At 42.5% G+C, this 21,583-nt stretch overlaps 1 protein-coding gene across 1 annotated transcript; it reads right to left on the minus strand.

Moving 5' to 3' along the window:
• Nucleotides 1–2,555: 2,555 nt before the first annotated feature.
• On the minus strand, nucleotides 2,556–21,549 carry kif4 (kinesin family member 4). The gene is made up of 30 exons (XM_029620685.2): nucleotides 21,265–21,549; nucleotides 20,806–20,929; nucleotides 20,578–20,692; nucleotides 20,281–20,471; nucleotides 19,966–20,064; nucleotides 19,703–19,869; nucleotides 19,423–19,517; nucleotides 19,100–19,222; nucleotides 18,295–18,470; nucleotides 18,124–18,185; nucleotides 17,265–17,397; nucleotides 17,018–17,076; nucleotides 16,619–16,724; nucleotides 16,178–16,300; nucleotides 15,800–15,973; nucleotides 15,515–15,618; nucleotides 15,159–15,303; nucleotides 14,804–14,914; nucleotides 14,578–14,661; nucleotides 13,796–13,909; nucleotides 13,329–13,484; nucleotides 10,631–10,728; nucleotides 6,710–6,839; nucleotides 6,206–6,490; nucleotides 5,878–5,955; nucleotides 3,884–3,985; nucleotides 3,562–3,729; nucleotides 3,294–3,419; nucleotides 3,043–3,162; nucleotides 2,556–2,873 (listed from the first exon to the last, which is right to left on the minus strand). Exons 2-30 carry the CDS (start codon nucleotides 20,926–20,928, stop codon nucleotides 2,724–2,726), a joined length of 3,717 nt encoding a protein of 1,238 aa, XP_029476545.1. The 5' UTR covers nucleotide 20,929; nucleotides 21,265–21,549; the 3' UTR covers nucleotides 2,556–2,723.
• Between the last annotated feature and the right edge of the window lie 34 nt (nucleotides 21,550–21,583).

Below are 21,583 nucleotides of genomic sequence, written 5' to 3' on the forward strand. Positions count from 1 at the left end.
TTTGAACTACTGTATATTGCAGATGGTTCTTTGCAAGAGCAGCAAACTACTTGCTACATGTCCTTTAATAAAGGTAGACTCCGCAATATGACAACCGTTCACTCCTATCCCTGGTCCCAGAACAAAGAATTGATTGAGACATAAAATCAAATGTTATGTCATATGCGTCAAATACATCTTTTTGGCCTTCCTGTGACAGCACCCGATGTCCACCAGGCTGCCTACAATGTCATTTTAGAGAATTTCAAATCAAATCATATTTATTTATATAGCCCTTCGTACATCAGCTGATATCTCAAAGTTCTGTACAGAAACCCAGCCTAAAACCCCAAACAGTAGTACGTCCAGTACGTCTTGACCTGACTGCAGTTTGGAGTCATAAATGACTTCAGTGGGCAAATGCTCAACTTCAATGGCCACTGGCAAACTAGAAAAGTGTGCTCTTCACAGATCCTGGTTTCAACTACCGGGCAGATGGCCACTGAACTCTGGAGCTATTTTAAAATCACCAATGGCCTCATGGTGACATCCCCAAGTAGTTCCCTTTCTATCCTGCAGCTCAGTTCAGGATGACTGCATCCTTGATGTGTCTGGGTGGTTTTATACATGTCAGTGCTAAACCCTAACCCCCAACCCTTACCATTTTACATTTCAACTTCAATGGGGTAGGGACGTTCCAAGGATTCTGGATAGCACGGGCCATTTAATACATCAACAGCATAATTATTAACTTGACCATGCGTAAAGATATATTCTATGTTTGATATGAAAAAAGTTCAAGAGGGGTAGTCTTTCTATATGCACTGTACGTAATTTTAAAAAAGTATACTTGTCTTTTAAAAACGATAAATACAATTAATAGCAAAGTTCTACTTGCTGTTCACATTAGGCTGAGCATCACACCATGAACATGCACACCCACACAATATGACAAGAGCAGTTTGAAAATGTGTGCCATCAGCATTCCTTCCACTTGACAGCTCCATTCTTCTGTGCACAGGCTGCTGCTGCCGCATTTCTCAATATTTCGAGCAGGGCTGGGGCAACTAGACTCAACCGCGGGCCGATTTGTATCAGAGAGGACGGTTTGGGGCCAGAACATAATTATAATCATTTGTACCCAGCAAATTGACCACAACTAAGCCCAACGAGAAAGTGCATTTGAAAAGAACAATCATTTCATACCTTGATTACATGGAGACACAATCACATATTTTATTCCTGGGAATACTTGAACAGATTTCCTAACTTGAAACAAATTTGTAGCCAAATTCCTGGCGATTGTTTTCCTAGAACACTTTCTTTTTAGCTAAAAACTTGATTTAAGTGGCCAAAACTGGCCATCTCCAGAAGCATATTTACGTCGTATGTCATCAACGTAACTCAAAACTGGCCATCTCCCAGAAGCATATTTACGTCGTATGTCATCAACGTAACTCAAAACTGGCCATCTCCCAGAAGCATATTTACGTCGTATGTCATCAACGTAACTCAAAACTGGCCATCTCCCAGAAGCATATTTACGTCGTATGTCATCAACGTAACTCAAAACTGGCCATCTCCCAGAAGCATATTTACGTCGTATGTCATCAACGTAACTCAAAACTGTGACAGTCACAGGAGACATAGGTTCAGCATTTTTAGGTATTGAAACATTTAAAATGATTCTCCTGTCAGCATTGTCATTCCCATGTGCAGTTGGAAGTCAGCATTCTCCACATTCCTAGGATGAGTCATTTTTTGTCTCAACTTAAAATTTTCCAAACTTCATACCATCCAAACCACCCTGGGCCATTGTCAATTTCAGCAAAAGGTATTTGGTTTCAAAGTGCTCTCTCACTCACTACCATTTTTAATTTGGGTGTATGCTGCCTTTATATGGGACAATCTTTTCACACTACTTCGATACAAAAGTGATTCTCGTAGCAGGTTAGTAGGGCATTTCCCTTAACCGCGGTCTCCTAACCTGCTGCGTAAGTTCTACTAACCTGCTACAAAAAAAGGTCACTTCGGTATAAAGGTTTTTCCCCTCTATATAGTCACACTGCTTTGATTGAGACTTAAAATGGCAGCAGTTCAGACTCAGAGTGGATGTCATGTTAACTCTGGACTGAAGCATTAAAAAGGTTGGGAGTGGAGTGTAAACACTGCAATAGTCTTCAATGGGAATGCTAACAACATCGTTGCAAAACTGGGTGATCATTTGATTTTTGTTAGACAACTGCAAGTTAAGAAAGTTTGATTTATTAACTATGTTTATTTGTTCCAATATTCCACAGAAAATTAAAATCATGAATTATTAATTTATAACAAAAAAAAATGTATATTAAAAAATGATCCATTTCTATTGATAGAAAATCAGTTACATTCAACTATTAAACGTTTATATTTCAAGTGACAAATAATTCCCTAGTATGATTGTCTAATTAAAAATAGTCTCGTTAAATGTATGTATGTATTTAGCCCTCATAATTAGGCCATTTACGGCAGGCAGTTCACAGTAAGTGAATTTCTGTGCCCTCTAAGATTTAGACCGATAAAAGAGTGATGTCTCATTTAGAATCAATTGCTACACTTTATTACAAGGAACGTAAATGAGGACATTTAAAAGACATTGAAAAATGACCAACAAAACACTGAAAAAACAAACAGATAAAAGGACTATCCTATAGCAGAGGCTAAGACCTTGCATGTCTTGTCTATACTAGCATGCCTTTCCCACCTTAAGACTCTTCCCTGATGGGCGTACATCCAGAGAAAAAGCTGTTCTGGAAGCTAGTAAGGACTCGTTTTTTCTTCAAGAAGCTGGTTGTGTTCCTTTCTTCAACCTCCTCATCTTCCTCCTCCTCGACAGAGACACTCTTCCTCACAAGCTATAAAGAACACAGCAAGGAAGATAGTCTTTTCAGCACAATAAGGACATGATCTGAAAACCCCAATAACCCACCTAAGATGCAGTTTTGTGCAAAAGAAAGTGATGTGCGATGAGTCTGTTACGGGTATGTCACCACCCTGTTGCGTTATTGGTATAGAGGAGCCTACCTTGGTGGGAGTGACACAAGGTGGTTTAAAGAACGTGGCGTCACCAGGGCTAACGGCTGTGGGGTCTTGAGGAATAGAAACTAAATCTTTGGACCCATCGTCGGTGACCTCGCTGGAGTCCTGATTTTAGGAAGAGAGGAAAATGATTAACAAAAATAAACTGCACAAACAATGAAATATTCTCCCACTAGTGAATGTAGGGAGCCTATGGTATACAGATATCTGACAACAGATGGACAATTTTAACTTACTATACTGGACGTCTGGTTGTCCATGTTGCGACACTTCTCATGGTCACACTGGCAGTTCTCCCCACAGATCATCTTTCCCTTACGGCACCGGCACAGCTTGTTGCCACAGCGACCCTTACAGGCACACTGAAGGAAGAGGCATACAGATGTGAAAACTTATTTAACACTACAAATACATAAGAATATTGATCTGATCATCTCTAAACAATTAACAGTGTTGCCCCGGTCTCACTAAATTATTTCCTATACATTACGTCTATGTTCTCACCCCTGTAGCCTTGGGTTTTTTGACATTGGAGCTCTTTCTGTTACGGCCACTCTCATTCTTCTCAGGGCACCACTCAACCTCCTCTGACTCTGAGGGAGACTCTAGCTCCTCCACGTCAATGGCCATCTTCAGGGGAGCCCTGGCTGTAGTGAAACGCCGGCCTTTAGGCTGCAGGAGGTAAAAAACACCAGCCGTGAGATGGTGCAATCTCTTAGCGCTGGTCTAAGTCAGGGTCATCTTCCCCTAGACTCGAATGGGGGAAATTTCCACTCTAACAGTTGGATATCAAACAGACTGGTGAAGAAGTGTGCCAGTGGCTTACCTTCCGTGGGATGTACTCAAAGGAGTCATCTGGGGACTGAGTGGATGTTGGCAGTAGGTTGTTGATCTTTTTCCCACTGGCCAACTGGAGCAGTGTTAGTTTCTGAACACACAGAGCAAAAGTTGCTTGATATGGACAGTTTCAACAAATAGTAGACATAAATGTTTAGAATTGTAATAACCTGTGCTTTTAGCACCTAGGGTGTGAGAAACTTTACAAATTACATGAATTAATATTAGGGTACATGTAAGATTAGGTTTTGGTGATATACCGTTTATACCGAGTTATTTTGAAATACTGACGGTATCATTTTAAATACCTTACATTATTTAAAGAAAATAAACATTTGGGGTTGGGGGCACCCACGCATTGCGGGGGCTGCGTGCTACCTGAATTCTTTAGGCCATGGGTTCTACAGGTTGGAAACGTTCCACATGGATGTTGGTCCATGCTGACGCAACGGCATCACGCAGTTACTGCAGATTGGGCTCCCTAGTGGCGCAACAGTCTAAGGCACTGCATCTCAGTGCTAGAGGCATCACTATAGACCCTGGTTCGATTCCAGTCTGTATCACAACCGGACATGATTGGGAGTCCCATAGGGTGGCGCACAATTGGCCCAGCGTCGTCCGGGTTAGGGTTTGGCTGGGGTAGGCCATCATTGTAAATAAGAATTTGTTCTTAATTGAACTACCTAGTCAAGTAATAAAATAACAAAAGATTGGATGCCGGGAACGCCACTGACACCAGCCTGTACTGTTTACACCAGTCAGGATAGGTCGATGGACTCGTGTTGCTTACGCCAAATCCTGACTATGCCATTCGCATGACGCAACGCGAACTGGGGTTTTTCTGACCAGGCATAGATTTTCCACTCCTAAATTGTCCAGTGTTGATGATCGCCTGCCCACTGGAGCGGCTTCTTCTTGTTTTTAGCTGATAGGAGTGGAACCTGGTGTAACAATAGCCCATCCGTGACAAGGATAGACAAGTTGTGTGTTCCAAGATGACGTTCTGCACACCACTGTTATTTGTCTGTTTATGGCCCGCCTTTTAGCGTGCACAATTCTTGCCATTTTCCTTCGACCGCTCTCATCAAAAAGCTGTTCCCACAGGACTGCTCCTGACTGGATGGTTTGTGTTTGTTGCTCCATTCTGGGGAAACCCTCGACACTGTGGTGCATGAAAAGCCCAGGAGGTCGTTTCTGAGACACTGGATCCGGCGCATGGCACCGACCATCATACCACGCTCAAAGTCGCTTAGGTCACCCGTTTTGCACATTCTAACGTTCGATCGAACAGTAACTGAATGCCTCGGTGACTGCTTTATATAGCAAACCACGGCCACGTGACTCATCCATTTTCATGAACGGGGTTGTGTACCTAATAAACAAACGTGCTGTACTCCACCTTATATAAACCTAAAAATCGGGTGTGGATCCTTGTATATCATGAAAAGAACAGTAATAGGACAGCACTCCGGTAAACAAAAGTAAATGGACATTTGCATTGCCGTACGAACATGTCAGGTATGAGCCCTTCCTCAGCGTGCAAGGCAATGGCAATCAATGTCACAACAAGACTTCACAGATGGGCATAATTACAAATTCAGTCAGTATAGGCCCAATTAAGAGATCCCAGCAGAGGGAGCTGTGGGGGAAACATGAAAAGCAAATAAAGATAGACACACAATACCAATACCTAATATCTGGCCTGTGAGTGTGTAAGTATAACTATAAGAAATCTAAGATGTGAAATAAATTATATCCAGCTCAGGGCTACAGCAATGCATTTGGTTTGCTAACTGGATCAAGATCCCAAGTGCCTAAATTGTTTTATGTGCACTTACGGTAATACCGTATACTCCAGTATGGTACAGAAACAGTATGACTGTATGACAATCTGGATACCACCCAACTCTACTGCAGACCTTTGTTCTTGTAGATACTTTAAAGTGTTCTATTGTCCTTGTACAGGCTCATCTGGGCATTTACCTGTTTGTATTGTTCATTTTCATCCATCAGCCTCTGGTTTTGCTCATTCAATTCCCGTATCTTTTCAATCTCATCCTCCTGTAGAGACAGGCATTGAATTAGGAGGGGGGTTAGAATACCTATATTCACCCTGATCAGTCTTTGATAAGAGTTGTCTAAAACACAACACTGAGTTGAACTTGAAGTCAAATCAACCTGCTTGGATAATGAGGATTAATAGCAGAAACAAGCCCATAAGCACATAAATAGACCTGACTGTATGACCCTGATGAACTTTCCTCCAGAATGTTATTTTGCACAGTAGCTGAGAGGACAGAGTGTGACAGACCTGGAACTTGAGGCGCTGCAGAAGCTCCCTCTCTCTTTTTGAAGTCTCCTCCTCCTGTTTTTTCTCCACTGACTTGCTCTCCTTGCTCTGCAGCTGACCCAGGAGGTACAGGACCTTCTCCTGGTGCATCTGCTCCAGCTCCACCAGGTGGTGCTGGTGCTCCATGTCCATGGTAGACATCAGTTTCCTCTCGTCACACAGCGTCTTCTGAAGGTCCAGCACGTTGCTTTTCTCCTGCTTTAGCTCGCTCTCCAGCGTAGAACTGGTCGTTTTGGCAGACACCAGCTGTGGAGGTGGTGATATTTATTGTAAGTTGCTCTGAATAAGAGCATCTGCTAAAATACTAAATAGTCAAATGAAATTTTGGGTTGCCATGTATTTTGTCAATGAACATTAGCTTACAAGGTAGGCTAATAGGCAAAGAATGACATCTTTTCAAGACATTGAAAACTTGAGACTAATACACTTGCAGTTCAACAATACGCGAATAAGCTCATGTCTTACCTCTGACATGAGGACCTTGAGGGCACACTTGGCCTCCACCATAGTAGTGATGTTGTCCCAGCGTTGCTTCAAGCGCCCCTCATTGTCTGCATCCAGAACCTTCTGTTGTAGGTCAGCTATCTGGGCACTCCTAGGAGGAAAACCATGGGACATTACATGTGAATGTTTGTCTATAAAAATACATAAATACACATGAATGAGCTAACGGGATTTCCCATGCACCGATAGAACAGAGAAGCTGCGTCTGGTAAGACGAGGGGTGGGGGTGTGTGTCTATTTGTCAATAACAGCTGGTGCGCGATGTCTAATATTAAAGAAGTCTCAAGGTATTGCTCGTCTGAGGTATCTTATGATAAGCTGTAGACCACACTATCTAACAAGAGAGTTCTCATCTATACTATTCGTAGCCGTGTACTTACCACCACAGACCGATGCTGGCACTAAGACCGCACTCAAACAACTTTAAAAAGGCCATAAACAAAGAAGAAACTGCTCATCCAGAAGTGGCACTCCTAGTGGCCAGGTACTTTAATGCAGGCAAACTTAAATCCATTTGACCTAATTTCTACCAGCATGTGCAACCACAAAATATATAAAAAATAAATAAACAAAAAAATAAAAGCTCCTCTAGACTACCTTTACTCCACACAGATGCATACAAAGCTCTCCCCTGCCCCCCATTTTGCAAATCTGACCATAATTCTATCATCCCAATTCCTGCTTACAAGCAAAAACTAAAGCAGGAAGTACCGTTGACTAGCTCAATACGGAAGTGATCAGATGACGCGGATGCTACAGGACTGTTTTGCTAGCACAGACTGGAATATGTTCCAGGATTCATCCAACGGCATTGAGGAGTATACCACCTCAGTCATCCGCTTCATCAAAAGCTGCATCGACAACATCATCCCCACAGTGACCGTACGTAAATATCCCAACCAGAAGCCATGGATTACAGGCAACATCTGCATTGAGATAATGGCTAGAGCTGCTGATTTCAAGGAGTGGGATACTAATCCTGACGCTTAAAAGAAATCCTGCAATGCCCTCAGACAAACCATCAAAACAGGCAAAACGTCAATACAGGATTAAGAATGAATCCAACTACACCGGCTCTGACACTCGTCGGATGTGGCAGGGCTTGAAAACTATTACAGAATACAAAGGGAAACCCAGACGCGAGCTGCCCAGTGACGCAAGCCTACCAGACGAGCTAAATGCCTTTTATAATCACTTCGAGGAAAGCAACACTGAAGCATGCATGAGAGCACCAGCTGTTTTGGATGACTGTGATAACACTCTCGGCAGCAAATGTGAGTCACACGGAACCCAAACCGGCCTCGTGCATGCGCCATCGTACATACATTTATTTTGTCCCCCCACACTAAACGCGATCACGACACGCAGGTTAAAATATCAAAACAAACCCTGAACCAATTATATTAATTTGGGGACAGGTCGAAAAGCATTAAACATTTATGGCAATTCAGCTAGTTAGCTTGCACTTGCTAGCTAATTTGTCCAATTTAGCTATCTTGCTGTTGCTAGCTAATTTGTCCTGGGATATAAACATTGAGTTGTTATTTTACCTGAAATGCACATGGTCCTCAACGCCGCCAATTAATCCACACATAAAAGGGTCAACCGAATCGTTTCTAGTCATCTCTCTTCCTTCAGGCCTTTTCTTGACTATATATTGAGATTGGCAACTTTCATAAATTAGGTACATTACCGCCACTGACCCCGTTCGTCTTTCACTCACCCACGTGGGTATAACCAACGAGGAGATGGCACGTGGGTACCTGCTTCTATAAACCAATGAGGAGATGGGAGAGGCAGGACTTGCAGAGCGATCTGCGTCAGAAATAGAAATTAGCCCGTGGCAACGCAGACACTCGTTGGCGCGCGCGAGCAGTGTGGGTGCAATAAGTGAATAACATTGATTTGAAAGGCTGGTCATGGCTCACATCAACAGCATCCTCCTGGATACCCTACACCCACTCCAAATTGAAATACCGTCCCAAAAGATCCACAGATGATGTAATCTCAATCACACTCCACACTGCCCTTTCCCACCTGGACAAAAAGAACACCTATGTGAGAATGCTGTTCATTGACTACAGCTCAGCATTCAACACCACAGTGCCCACGAAGCTAATCACTAAGCTAAGGACCCTGGGACTAAATACCTCTCTCTGCAACTAGATCCTGGACATCCTGACGGCCACCCCCAGGTGGTAAGGGTAGGAAACAACACACCTGCCATGCTGATCCTCAACACAGGGGCCCCTCAGGGGTGTGTACTCAGCCCCTTCCTGTACTCCCTGTTTACACACGACTGCGTGGCCAGACACGACTCCAACACCATCATTAAATTTGCTGACGACAGTGGTAGGCCTGATCACCAACAGCGATGAGACAGCCTATAGGGAGGTGGTCAGAGACCTGGCAGTGTGGTGCCAAGGACAACAACCTCTCCCTCAATGTGAACAAGACAAAGGAGCTGATTGGGGACTACAGGAAAAGGCGGGCCGAACAGGCCCCCATTAAGATCAACAGGGCTGAAATGGAGCAGGTTGAGATCTTCCAGTTCCATGGTGTCCACATCACCAACAAACTATCATGGTCCAAACACTCCAAGACAGTCACGACTACACCTTTTCCCCCTCAGAAGATTGAAAAGATTTGGCATGGGTTCCCAGATCCTCAAAATGTTCTACAGATATACCATCGAGAGCACTGGTTGCATCACTGCCTGGTATGGCAACTGCTTGGCCTCACAACCACAAGTCACTACAGAGGGTAGTGGGTACGGCCCAGTATATCACTGGGAACAAAAAAATGGTCAAAGACTCAAGTCATAGACTGTTCGCTACCGGAGCGCCAAGTCTAGGTCCAAGAGGCTTCTAAAGAGCTACTACCCCCAAGCCATAAGACTGCTTGAACAATTATTAAAATGGCCACAGACTATTTACATTGACCCCCCCTTTGTTGTTACACTGCACTACTCGCTGTTTATCATCTATGCATAGTCACTTCACCCTTGACTACATGTACAAATTACCTCGACTAACCTGTACCCCCGCACATTGACTCGGTACCCGTACCCCCTCTATATAGCCTCGTAATTGTTATTTTATTGTGTCACATATAATTTTTTACTTTAGTTTATTTGGTAAATATTTTCTTAACTCTTCTTGAACTGCACTGTTGGATATGGGCTTATAAGTTACTTCACAGTAGGGTCTACACAAATAAAGTTTGATTTACTTGCCCAAACTTAAATACTTCCTCACATATATCATTACTCTGTTCTAAGGACTTGCGTCTGGCAGCCGTCACAATATCCTATCAACAGGAATTAACAAAAGAACAGATGGGGAAGGCGTATGCTTTGGAAGGTGTGAAAAGCTTTGGAGCAAAGCCTCACTATGACATCAACATTTCTCCAGGCAAGCCAAGGGGAGGTAGGCCAGGAATTCACAATGACAGTGCAAAAATGGATAGCAATGCAATGCAACTGAAAGACAAATTATGTGGATGTCTTTCACGTCAGTAGAGTCATGTAATAAAATCAAATGCATTAGAAGTAAGGTGAGGTCAATGTTTAGTGTTTGGATAGAAGGAATCCCTCAGCTGCGGGAGGTAATATAGGTCAATGTTTAGGTAAAAGGAATCCCTCAGCTGCGGGAGGTAATATAGGTCAATGTTTAGGTAAAAGGAATCCCTCAGCTGCGGGAGGTAATATAGGTCAATGTTTAGGTTAGAAGGAATCCCTCAGCTGCGGGAGGTAATATAGGTCAATGTTTAGGTTAGAAGGAATCCCTCAGCTGCGGGAGGTAATATAGGTCAATGTTTAGGTTAGAAGGAATCCCTCAGCTGCAGGAGGTAGTAAGTCAGTTTTGAACGAGTCAGACTCACCTGAGGTTTATTTCTGTCCCCAGATTGTCCACCTGTTTGCTGAGAGACGCCTCCAACTCTCCCTGACTCTCCAGCTCTGAGATGATGAGGGTCCGACGCTGTGGGAGTAGAGCGAGAGGGGAGAGAAAACACAGTAAAAACTGTTAAAGGGGGAATGGAAAAACTTCAGGAAGTAAAGCTAAGCAAAGAGATGTATTCTGTCCACTAATATTAAACCATATGCATTTAACATCTCTGTTTTTAGGGTTTTGATATTGAACGATTATTAGGAGGTATGGGTAGCGGCATCTTGAATTGCCATAGAAACAACTGACGCTGATGCGTCATTGGCAGGATTGAGCAAATTGTGAGTTTTGGCAGGGGACTGAAAGTGAATGCTGCCACGAGGCACCTCGCCTCCACTTGACCTGAAAGGGTTCTCATAGCTCAATGACAAAGCTGTCAAAGTTAAGGACAACATTAGGGTAAGAAACTGTATTCAATTTGTTTTTATGTTGGTAATTATAGTATTTTTTCAGATTGTCTTTTAAATCAGTCAGCCAAAACAAGGCAAGGCAGCCATCTACTTGATTTAGCACTTCTCTTGTCTTTTTTACATTAAACGTTGTCTTTGATAACTGTACAAAATCAAATGCTCATATTATCAATTTGAAGAGTATTTGTCATTGGTTTAGTTAAGAACTAAAATTAAACTGTCTAGAGCCTGATTCTACAGTAGTTGATAGCCAGCAACCCACAAGAGGGCTGCAGCAGGACTAATATTTTACCAGTAAAAAGTTTGATACCCATATAATCATTAGTTAGCTAGATATTTCATTAGGTATCGGTTTATCTATGATTCCTAAAAATAATTAGGCTGGTAGCTTGGTAACAACCCTAAATCATCCTGTTCTAACTGCTAATGATTTATTATTGTTATGTAATATTAGGCCTTTACATACGGTATATTAGCTCCCTCCCCCTCAAGCTTAGACCTTCACGAGGAGGACATCCCTGTAGACATGTCACCTGTGCACCAGGAAGTCAATAGAAGCTGTCCCAACAGTGTCAATGACAGACAGGACAACATGCTGTGGAGGCAGCAGACAGGGCTGAGGGACAGTCACATCCTCACAGCCTAGTTGAGGTGAACTTCAATTTTTATTTCACCTTTATTTAACCAGGTAGGCTAGTTGAGAACAAGTTCTCATTTGCAACTGCGACCTGGCCAAGATAAAGCATAGCAGTGTGAACAGACAACAACACAGAGTTGCACATGGAGTAAACAATTAACAAGTCAATAACACAGTAGGAAAAAAAGAATCTATATACATTGTGTGCAAAAGGCATGAGGAGGTAGGCAATAAATAGGCCATAGGAGCGAACAGTTACAATTTAGCAGATTAACACTGGAGTGATAAATGATCAGATGAACATGTGCAGGTAGAGATACTGGTGTACAAAAGAGCAGAAAAGTAAATAAAATAAAAACAGTATGGGGGTGAGGTAGGTAAATTGGGTGGGCTATATACTGATGGACTATGTACAGCTGCAGCGATCGGTTAGCTGCTCAGATAGCTGATGTTTAAAGTTGGTGAGGGAGATAAAAGTATGTACCGCAGGACTACTCTAGAAATGGTTGGTTTTGTTAGAGGAAAGATAGGAGGAAATGGCATGGTTTATTTGTGTTGCACCAGAATGCAAGGGCAAGCAGTTATGCATCGCAGAGGACCAATTTATTTTGTGATGAAATTATTTTATTAAATGGGACTCATTGCAGACATAGGCACTAGTAAAGGTACTCCTAATCTTCACCCAGTAGCTCAGTGTCACTAGTCACCTCCCCTGTATGCTTTCAAATTTGTTCCCATTTTGACTCTTCGAAGGGGGTTAAAATGTATGCCTTCATCTTTTTTGTAATTCCAATTTGAGATGTAACTTGCATTTTGTTTGCAGGTTTGAATGAGATGTATTCCCCTCAATAAAGTTATTTAAATAATGTTCTTGATTTATTAATATTACGTGGGTGTCTTTCCTTATCATATGTCAAATCAAATACACTTGTAATGTTTTGGTGCAGATATGTAGTTAATATACAATCCAGATAGGTGTCTGATAACAGAACATTCCGTAGAATTTAAGAAAAATGCCACGTTCACCAAAACAGCTGTGACTCATTCACAATAAAAGGTATTACTATTCTGATTACTATTTAGATTTTCCATCCTTGTAAAACCAGGAATAGTTATCATGCTCAGTTTTTCCTCCATCGTCATTAGGAAGTTACGTAAATAGCATTTGTTTAGGGGGGGAAAAGCGTCAATTTTCCACAGGTATTTCTTGACTGATTACCATTTGAATCATGTGGTGCCATTATATGTCATATCATTGGAAATGGCTGTTTCTCAGCTTTAAACTATGTATCATGTTTTCATATATGGTAAGACATTAGCTAAATTTGCTCATTAATGAACGCAGAGTTCATGGTCTTTGAGACAGTTTTTGGAAATCCTGCCAGTGATGCAACATTGCCAATCTGGCGATTTAGTTAGCTGGTGTTCTAAAGCCTAGTGTTCACATTCCCCTTGGACTAACTCCTGCAGAAAAACAGAGAAGCATCATTTCCTCATGTAGCCTAGCAGTGGAAATTTCCACTGATAACTCATTTAGTAAAAGCTCAGATTGTCATTGATCTTTTTAAGACAAGGACTCCACTTACCCTGACTTTGGCAGCAGGCCGCTCCCCTGCCTCCATCTGTTGTTTAAGTTGGGATATCTCCTCTGCCAGGATCTTCCTGTCCTCCAGCAGGTCCTGCAGGTGGCGCCGCGCCTCCCCGGTGCTCACCAGCACCTCCACCTCGTTCAGGAGCCAGGTCTGCCCACAGATTCAGGTAACAGCATACATTACTCAGTCCTTCATACACAGTGACAGTACTAGAGATCCAAAATTACAGGACCTTTCAATAAATTCCCTGGTTTACCTCCTTATTCCGCAAATCATACAACCAGGATTTTTGAAAAACACGGAATTGATTGAAATTTCACAACCCTAGGCAGCACATTTAAAATCACACACACAATCACTTCGACCACAGCATGCACGTTCACATAACACATTATGGCAATCAGTTCCTTTCTTGCAAACCAGGACCCCTCACAAATCGCTGATCAAATAATTCACAGGACCTTCACTCTCCCGGCTGCTCCCTCCATCCCTCTGTAATGGATATCCTTTCGTTTCTCTGCCACCTCACTCCTCTTCTGTAGGGCATCCTTCAGACGCTTATTGGCTGCTGCGGCCTGAAGGAGAACACCTGTAGAGTTAGAACTACCGCTCACCACAGTTCCAGCTAACAACAATTAAAGAATTGACACAAAATGTTTTCCTGGTCGATTAGGCCCAGTGGTTGAAAAAGTATCCAATTGTCATACCTGAGTAAAAGATACCTTAATAGAAAGTCACCCAGTAAAATCATACTTGAGTAAAAGTATTTGGTTTTAAATATACTTAAGTATCATAAGTAAATGTAATTGCTAAAACATACTTAAGTATCAAAAGTAAAAGTATAAATCATTTCAAAATCCTTATTAAGCAAACCAGATAGCACTATTTTCTTGTTTTTTTTTAAATTTACACATAGCCAGGAGCATGCTCAGGCATCATTTACAAACAAAGCATGTGTTTATTGAGTCTGACAGATAAGAGGCAGTAGATGACCAGGCATGTGCTCTTGATAAGTGTGTGAATTAGACCATTTTCCTGTCCTGCTAAGCATTCAAAATGTAATGAGTACTTTTGGATGTAAGGGGAAAAGTAACATTTTCTTTAGGAATGTAGTGAAGTAAAAATTTTAAAAAGTTGTCAAAAATATGAATAGTAAAGTAGATACCCCAAAAAACTCCTTAAGTAGTACTTTCAAAATGTTTTACTTAAGTACTTTACACCACTGAATAGGCCTAGGCCTCACCTCCTCAGTTTTACGACGCAAGACATTAGCTTGCTTCTGGAAGTCACTCTCAAGCTTCACCATCTGAAACTGACGTTTACGGTCCTGAGAGGTGAGAAATGTATTGTTATTGAAAGAAAAACTAAATCAATCATCTAAACCACATGGAAATGAAAGTGGTGAACAGTGTGCCTTATCTATGGACTGGTGAGTCCACCAGAGTCGCTACCACACGTCACACACACACCTTCTCCTTGAGCTGAAGCACCTCCTTGTCCTTCTTGTTCTTCCACACTCTGAACTTCTCAGAGTCCTCCTTCATCTGCCTCATCAGCTGTACACGCTGAGTCTTCATAGCCTACAGGGAAAGAGAGCAGACAATCAGAGAAGCCATCAACAACCTCGTCTTAAGAGTACCATCATTAGGTCACATTCAAACATTTCATTTCAAAAGCCCATTGACCGATGAGATCCAGACTGAAAACCTCTCATTGTCCTGAAAAACAGTGCCCATTAGTTCAGAGTAACTAGTATATCCACAGCTCACAGTATACCCACAGTGCCATGACAGTGACACACCAGAGAAAAGCACACTGTCATACCTGGATCTCATGGTTGAGCTTGGCCACGCTGCGAACAGAGGACTCTTTGACCTTGAGGAGTTTGGACTGCTCCTGGAGCTTCTTCTTCATGTCTGTGATCTGAGCCTCCAGCTCTTGCAGACGCTTTCTCCGTTGCTCACTCAGCCTGGTGAAAGATGGAGAGAGGGAGAAAGACAGAAGGAAATGAGATTGATGATTCCATTCTACTGCAGAGAAATGCTTATACTAAACGTAAAATTCTGTTACACACCAAGCTCGTGGCTATCATAGAGGGAAACTCTTGTGACAGATAACTATCATATCAACTGACTACACAGCCTGAACATAAAGACGCTATTAAAATACTTAAGTCTTACTTAGCCTGATTGACATCCTTCTTGGCAGATTGGAGAGCCTGTATGAGGTCCTCCTTTTCCTTCTGCAGAGAGCCCACTGATGTCTGCAGGCTCTTGATGTTATTCTAGAGGGGAACCGTTAATGAGGAGTTCAGATTAAAAAACAGTTCAGTTTGAAATCTTCCCAGTGGATAAGAATCAAAGTGCTGTGCTGGTGTTGCCCTCCCTTGTTTCAGCCCTCTGAACCTCCATTACAGCCAACCCATATTTTCTCTCCCCTCTCCAGTCTGTCATCTCCAGCCCTACCTGGTGTTCAGTCTGCATAGGCTCCAGGTGGCTGTCGTTCTGGCACATCTTCCTGACAAACTCCTCCTTCAGAGCCAGAACGTTGTTGAGCTCAATCAACTCCTTGGACATCTGAGCCTGACGCAGGGCATGCTGGGTAGTGAAGGCCTCTGGAGAGTCCTTGTCAGCAGCAGCCTGTGAAGAGTGGCATGTTTGTTTGTATGGTAACAAAAACACACCTGTTGTACAAAACCTAAAAACACACAACAATTCTATAATATCAGTGAAAATGCAATAATCCCAAAACACCTGCACAGAATCAGATACATGTCAGGAAGAGTAAACCTGCAGCAGACAGACTTCTGCATTAGAGGAGTGGTTCTAGATGACCAGACTTACTGAAGGAGAGCCATCAGTTGGGGTCCTGCTGCCACTCCCTGGCCCATCCGGGCTGTCCTCTCCTTCAGCCCCACAGTCTGCAGCCAACGCCTCAATGGTGGCAGCAAGGCCAGCACTCTCATCCTGGAGGAAAAAGAGCAGACATTATTACCCAGCCAGGATGCAGAGCAGCTTCTTATTAGACTGAATATTGGGAAGGGAACTAAAATACCCAGCCATTCAAACGTTGACACGTGCAATGTGTACAATGAAACATAATAAATCAAGTGTCCTTTATCCTTATGACTAGCATGATCAATAAGGTTATGACATTGCACAGAAACAGCTTAGCTACTAGGAAATTCAGGGGGAAAATGCTTTGCTTGCTAAACACAGAGGACTGAATGGAGTCTAATGCATCAGTAGATCCAGCCTTGTGAGCGCTCCCTCGTCTGGCCGTACCTGGAGCTGCAGGATGACGTGCTGCAGATTCTGGATCACTTCCACATTCTCCTTCAGCTCCTGGTCCTCCAGAGTCTCCATCACCCTCTGCAGGTTCACCTTACACCTAAACGATAAGCCTTGTGTTTAACACAAATAATTATGGTGCCAATTACCTAATCAGACAATGGTAACAGCACATGACATTTAAATATTTACAGCGTAGCCCTTTGTCTCTTATCCACGGCGATTTACAGTTTGTGCATTCATCTTAAGATAGCTAGGTGGGACAACCACATATCACAGTCATAGTAAGTAAACTCTTCCTCAATAAAGTAGCTATCAGAAAAGTCAGAGCTCGTAAGGGGGGGAAAAAAGTCAAGTGCGAGTGTTAGTTCACAAAAAGACATTCAGACTTACGCTGCATGCTGCCTCAACTCTTCCAGTTTGCTTTGCAGCTTCTCATTTGCTTGATCCGTCTGTGGGTGGGGTAACAAAAAAGGATGGCACACGTCATGGTAATACCTCCAAATATCTTTCCAAAGATGAATAACTAAAAAGGATAATTGTATGTTTATGGATGGTCAGTCAGCGTTGCTGTGTGATGTTGGCATGGCCTGCAGTATGACAGAGCCAGTCCTACACTAGTGCAGGCCCTCATCCTCACCATGATGATCCTCTCAAGCATCAGGGCAGTCTGGCCAGCTGCCTCGCTCAGCGCACGGCTCAGCTTGTTGTTCTCATCCTGTAGGGTATGGGTCCGCTCCAGGATCTTAGACATGTTCTCCACTGGCTCAGACCTTTTCAGAGAAGAAATGTTCCCAGTATGGATGTTCAGTCATTATAGGTTGACAGACTATTTGGCTCAATAGATGGAGAGGAGGACATATAGTCTGGTCCAGGATTATTGGAACCATTGATAAGGATGGGCAAAAAGACTATAAAATAATCTAAATAATATTATATGCTAAAAACAAAACTAAAAACAAGGGGGAAATTATATTATTTGATAGTAACACAATTACTCTGAAACATTTTGTAAATACACATATATATATATATATATATATATATATAAATAAAAGGGGAAGAAAAACACCCGTTTTCCTTGTTATCCTTCATCTGGGCTTATGGACTGCCCTCTTCAATTAAAACCAGTTTTTAACGGGGTTCAAGTCCGGAGACTGAGATGGCCATTGCAAAATGTTTATTTTGTGGTCAATTAACCATTTATTTGTGGAACAACGTGGTCTCTAATCTCATAAAACATTTTAGAAAAAGGCTCAGTGTCAATATCCTCCCAAAGAGAGTACTGAAAACAGGGATGCCAATCATTTTGACCCCCCAATCTTTGTTTGTTTGTATTACTTGTTACACAAAATATTTTTCTCTGTGCATGCAATATAGCTCATATTGTATTATTTATTTATTTTATTTGCTGATCTTTATCTAGGGTTCAAACAACTTTACACCTGAATGTATCTTAGTTCGGGAAATTATCCCAAAATAAATAGCATAGTAATTACCCAGAAAGCACGGGTGACACACCTCCACGTGCATGCAGAAGCATCACCTGTAGCTCCTGAACCTGTGTTCAAAAGAGGAGGAAACATTCCCATCGAAACAATGGACACTTAAAATCAAGTCAACTTCGCCAAAACACAAATTGTAAGGTCACTCAGTAGGGTGGTCACTACCTGCTGCTTCAGGTGTTTCATTTCAGCAGCTCGAGGGTCCACGTTGACCACAGGTTTGTTTTTTATCTTGCGGGCTCTGTCAGCGTAACGCAACGTGTTTATCGTCTCCTCAATGTTGGAGTCTGCAGGGCTGATGCAGGCGATCATCAAGGTGTGGCTGTTACCTCCCAATGAATCTGAAGGAGAGCAGTATTTATTATTTAACCCCCACTTTAAAACATGAATTCTTAGTATAGTGTGTGTGTGATATATATTTATATATATAGAACCGAATCAGTCTCTACATCTAAGAAAAACATGCTAGATTTGAATGAATGCTTGTTGTGTTGAATGCCTTAGGGCAGGGATGGACAACGGATAGGGGTGGGGGCCACAAAATCTGAAATTATCATGAGCGGCCGCAGGGGCTCGCAGGTCTGCGTAACCACACCCATATATGCAGTCAAAGCCGGCGCTGCTTTGACGTTTGCAGAGAACAGTGTTGTCGATAGTTGTCGATTGTCGCCAAGGTTCTTTGCACTCTGGGAGTTGTCAACCGTGATTTGGCCAGTTGCCCTTCCCTGCCTTAGGTTATGTAACTTGACTGCTCTCTTGACTGTTCTTTCAGTCATCTGACTACCACAAGGTCTTGTACCACATGACACTATCTTTGTTATGTTAGGCTGCATTGTACTTACAAGCCAATCCTAAATTGATAGTGGACCCAGAAAGATCCTATGGGCGGTTAAACCTGGGATTTGGTCTGCCCAAACACAGTTAGTGTCAATAACGCCTGCATAAGCTGACCATCCATTTGAGCGCTCACCCTGCAGCAGTCTGGTTAGTTTAGAGTCCCTGTAGGGCACAAAGCCGGTGCCTTTCTTGCTCTCATCACCGAGGGCGCTGATCACGTTTCCCAGGGAGAGCAGGCCTCGGTTGATGCTGATGCCTGGAGCAGACAGGATGAAAGCAAAAAAATCAATAAGGTTCTGATACTGAACTAAATCAAACATTGAATTTGAACTGGGACTGTCATTTAAAACATGTAGATTGTGCTAATAATTTCCCATAACAATACTGAAGTACACAGATTAATACAGTCAATGAAAGCTTGTTTTTTAAAGGATTAGCTTCTGGTAATCAACTCACCTTCCTTCAGACGATCTCCCTCAGCTTTGGTCTTTTTCTGTCTCTCAGAGCCAGCCAGATCCACCAGGTGTAGTTTTGACACCACATTGTCAGATCTAAACACACATTTGGAAACACAAAGGAAGAACTGAGGACAAATCAACTTGCAGACAAACTTAAATCAAATTAATTGAATTATCTATATCATGAGATATTTGTATATAAACAATATTTATGCTCTGCGTATTGAGAAGAATATTAAGAAGGTGAGATTTATGGGAGAAAGAAAGAGAAGACCGACTTGTCTGCACCCCTGCGCTGCTCCAGGGTGATGGTGAATATTGCGTGGGAGCGAGACGAGGCAGCATTCATCGCAGTAGAGCCCACAGTGCGGGCTGAGTTCCCCAGCTCCAAGCAACCTACCATCTCATGGGCAGACATCACCTGTCTCTCAGTCAGGCCCACAATCTAAGATCGGGAGGCAGATGGAGAATGGGTTAAAACAAACGGTCCATTTAAACACATTCAGGCAACACGTTCAACGGTTACAGACAGTTCACTCACCTTTATGCCCTCTTTGGGGTCCTCCCGAATGTTGATGGTTGATGGTTTATCTTTGGATGCCGATGGACAGAGCAAGTCCAGGATCTCTTCATTGTATATCTATGGCAAATCAAATGTAGACATAATGTTACAGAAAAACATGCACAGGATACTTCCAGAACCAATGAGATGGATTTCTTTATTAATCAGAATACTCGCTTTTTTGGCATTTACAACTTCCCGTTTTGATTTTCTATTACAATCAAACTATGGCTTTGTGTTATGACAATTAAATAATGACAATTAAATAATAAAAACTAAGAGGTTCCCACACACCTCCAGATAAGACACTGTAAGAAAGATTTCACAATCGGTATGCTTCTCCCTTTCCTGGAAGATCATTCTGACCACCCTGGGGATGACTCCAACGGTGGGCTCATTCTCCTGGGCCGAGGTGTATGTTCCTCCCATAGAAAAGGTCTTCCCCGAACCAGTCTGACCATATGCAAGCACAGTAGCATGATAGCCTTAAAAGATAAGTAGAAACATACAGCTTATTGATCCCATCCCATTTTGTCAGCTTACTGGTTTATGGATAATATTGTGTGAAAGTAAAAGGTTTGTCTTCCATACCTTTAAAAAGACCACACAATAATGGTGAAACAGCACTGTTGAAGACTTCCTCTTGTTCAGTTGTAGGATCAAATACAAAATCGTATGTGAACGCCTTTTCAGTGCCAACAACCACCTACAAGATAAATTAATTATATTAGAAAATAATTTTAGTTATGTAGCTAGGTATGAAATTGGATACATAAAACATCAGGACAAGTGCTTTGTCTTGTGGCATAGACTGCTGACCTGTGGCTCCCCTGGCACGAAAGTGAGACAGGTCTGGCAACCCTCGTTGATTTCTTTAGCAACCAAAGGTCGACACCGCAGGGCAACCCGCACAGGGATCGACTTATCATCCTCCTTTGTCATGCTTCGAAATCAGGTGATTGACAGATTCAAAACAGAATTGTGTAAATGTGGCCAATTCTTTAAAGCAATGTTGTCATTGGAAGATTTGCATATCGGAAATGTATTTTCTGAAAGCTATTTTAGCCTCATTGTGATTCTATTCACAACCGACCAAACCCTTCTGATAATAGTACGGACCGCGGCTGTTAGTGTTGTTAGCCAGCACTTAGCTAGCTACAGTACCTGTCTAGCTAACGTTAACTTGTCTATATCATCGGGCTAGCTAACCCCCATTATGATTCATGCTCTACCCATCCAAATAAGTTTAGTAGATAGCTGAGGAGGACGGTCACTTACCTTATGGTCTGACAAGACGTTGGTCTTCACCCCTGCAATGAGCTGTACGGTGGCTAGCTGACGTTAGCTAAAATGTGTGTGCCTCTAGCTTGCTAAAATTTTATAAAAAACTATTTTTTTCAGACGAAAGAATAAGAATTGTCAGTTCATAAATCGCATATAACCACACCAGTTGTCGTAAGAAATGTAGACTGAACGTTTGACTATTGTTATCTCAAAAGAGAACTTCGGTCGGTGCCTGCCATGGATCTCGTCTTGCCCGCCACTTTCAAATATTCTGCCCCGCCTCCACCACGCGTTTTGCGTCGCAGAGTGGCTG

Source organism: Oncorhynchus nerka, linkage group LG19 (genome assembly GCF_034236695.1).
Source record: "Oncorhynchus nerka isolate Pitt River linkage group LG19, Oner_Uvic_2.0, whole genome shotgun sequence".
NCBI lineage: Eukaryota > Metazoa > Chordata > Actinopteri > Salmoniformes > Salmonidae > Oncorhynchus > Oncorhynchus nerka.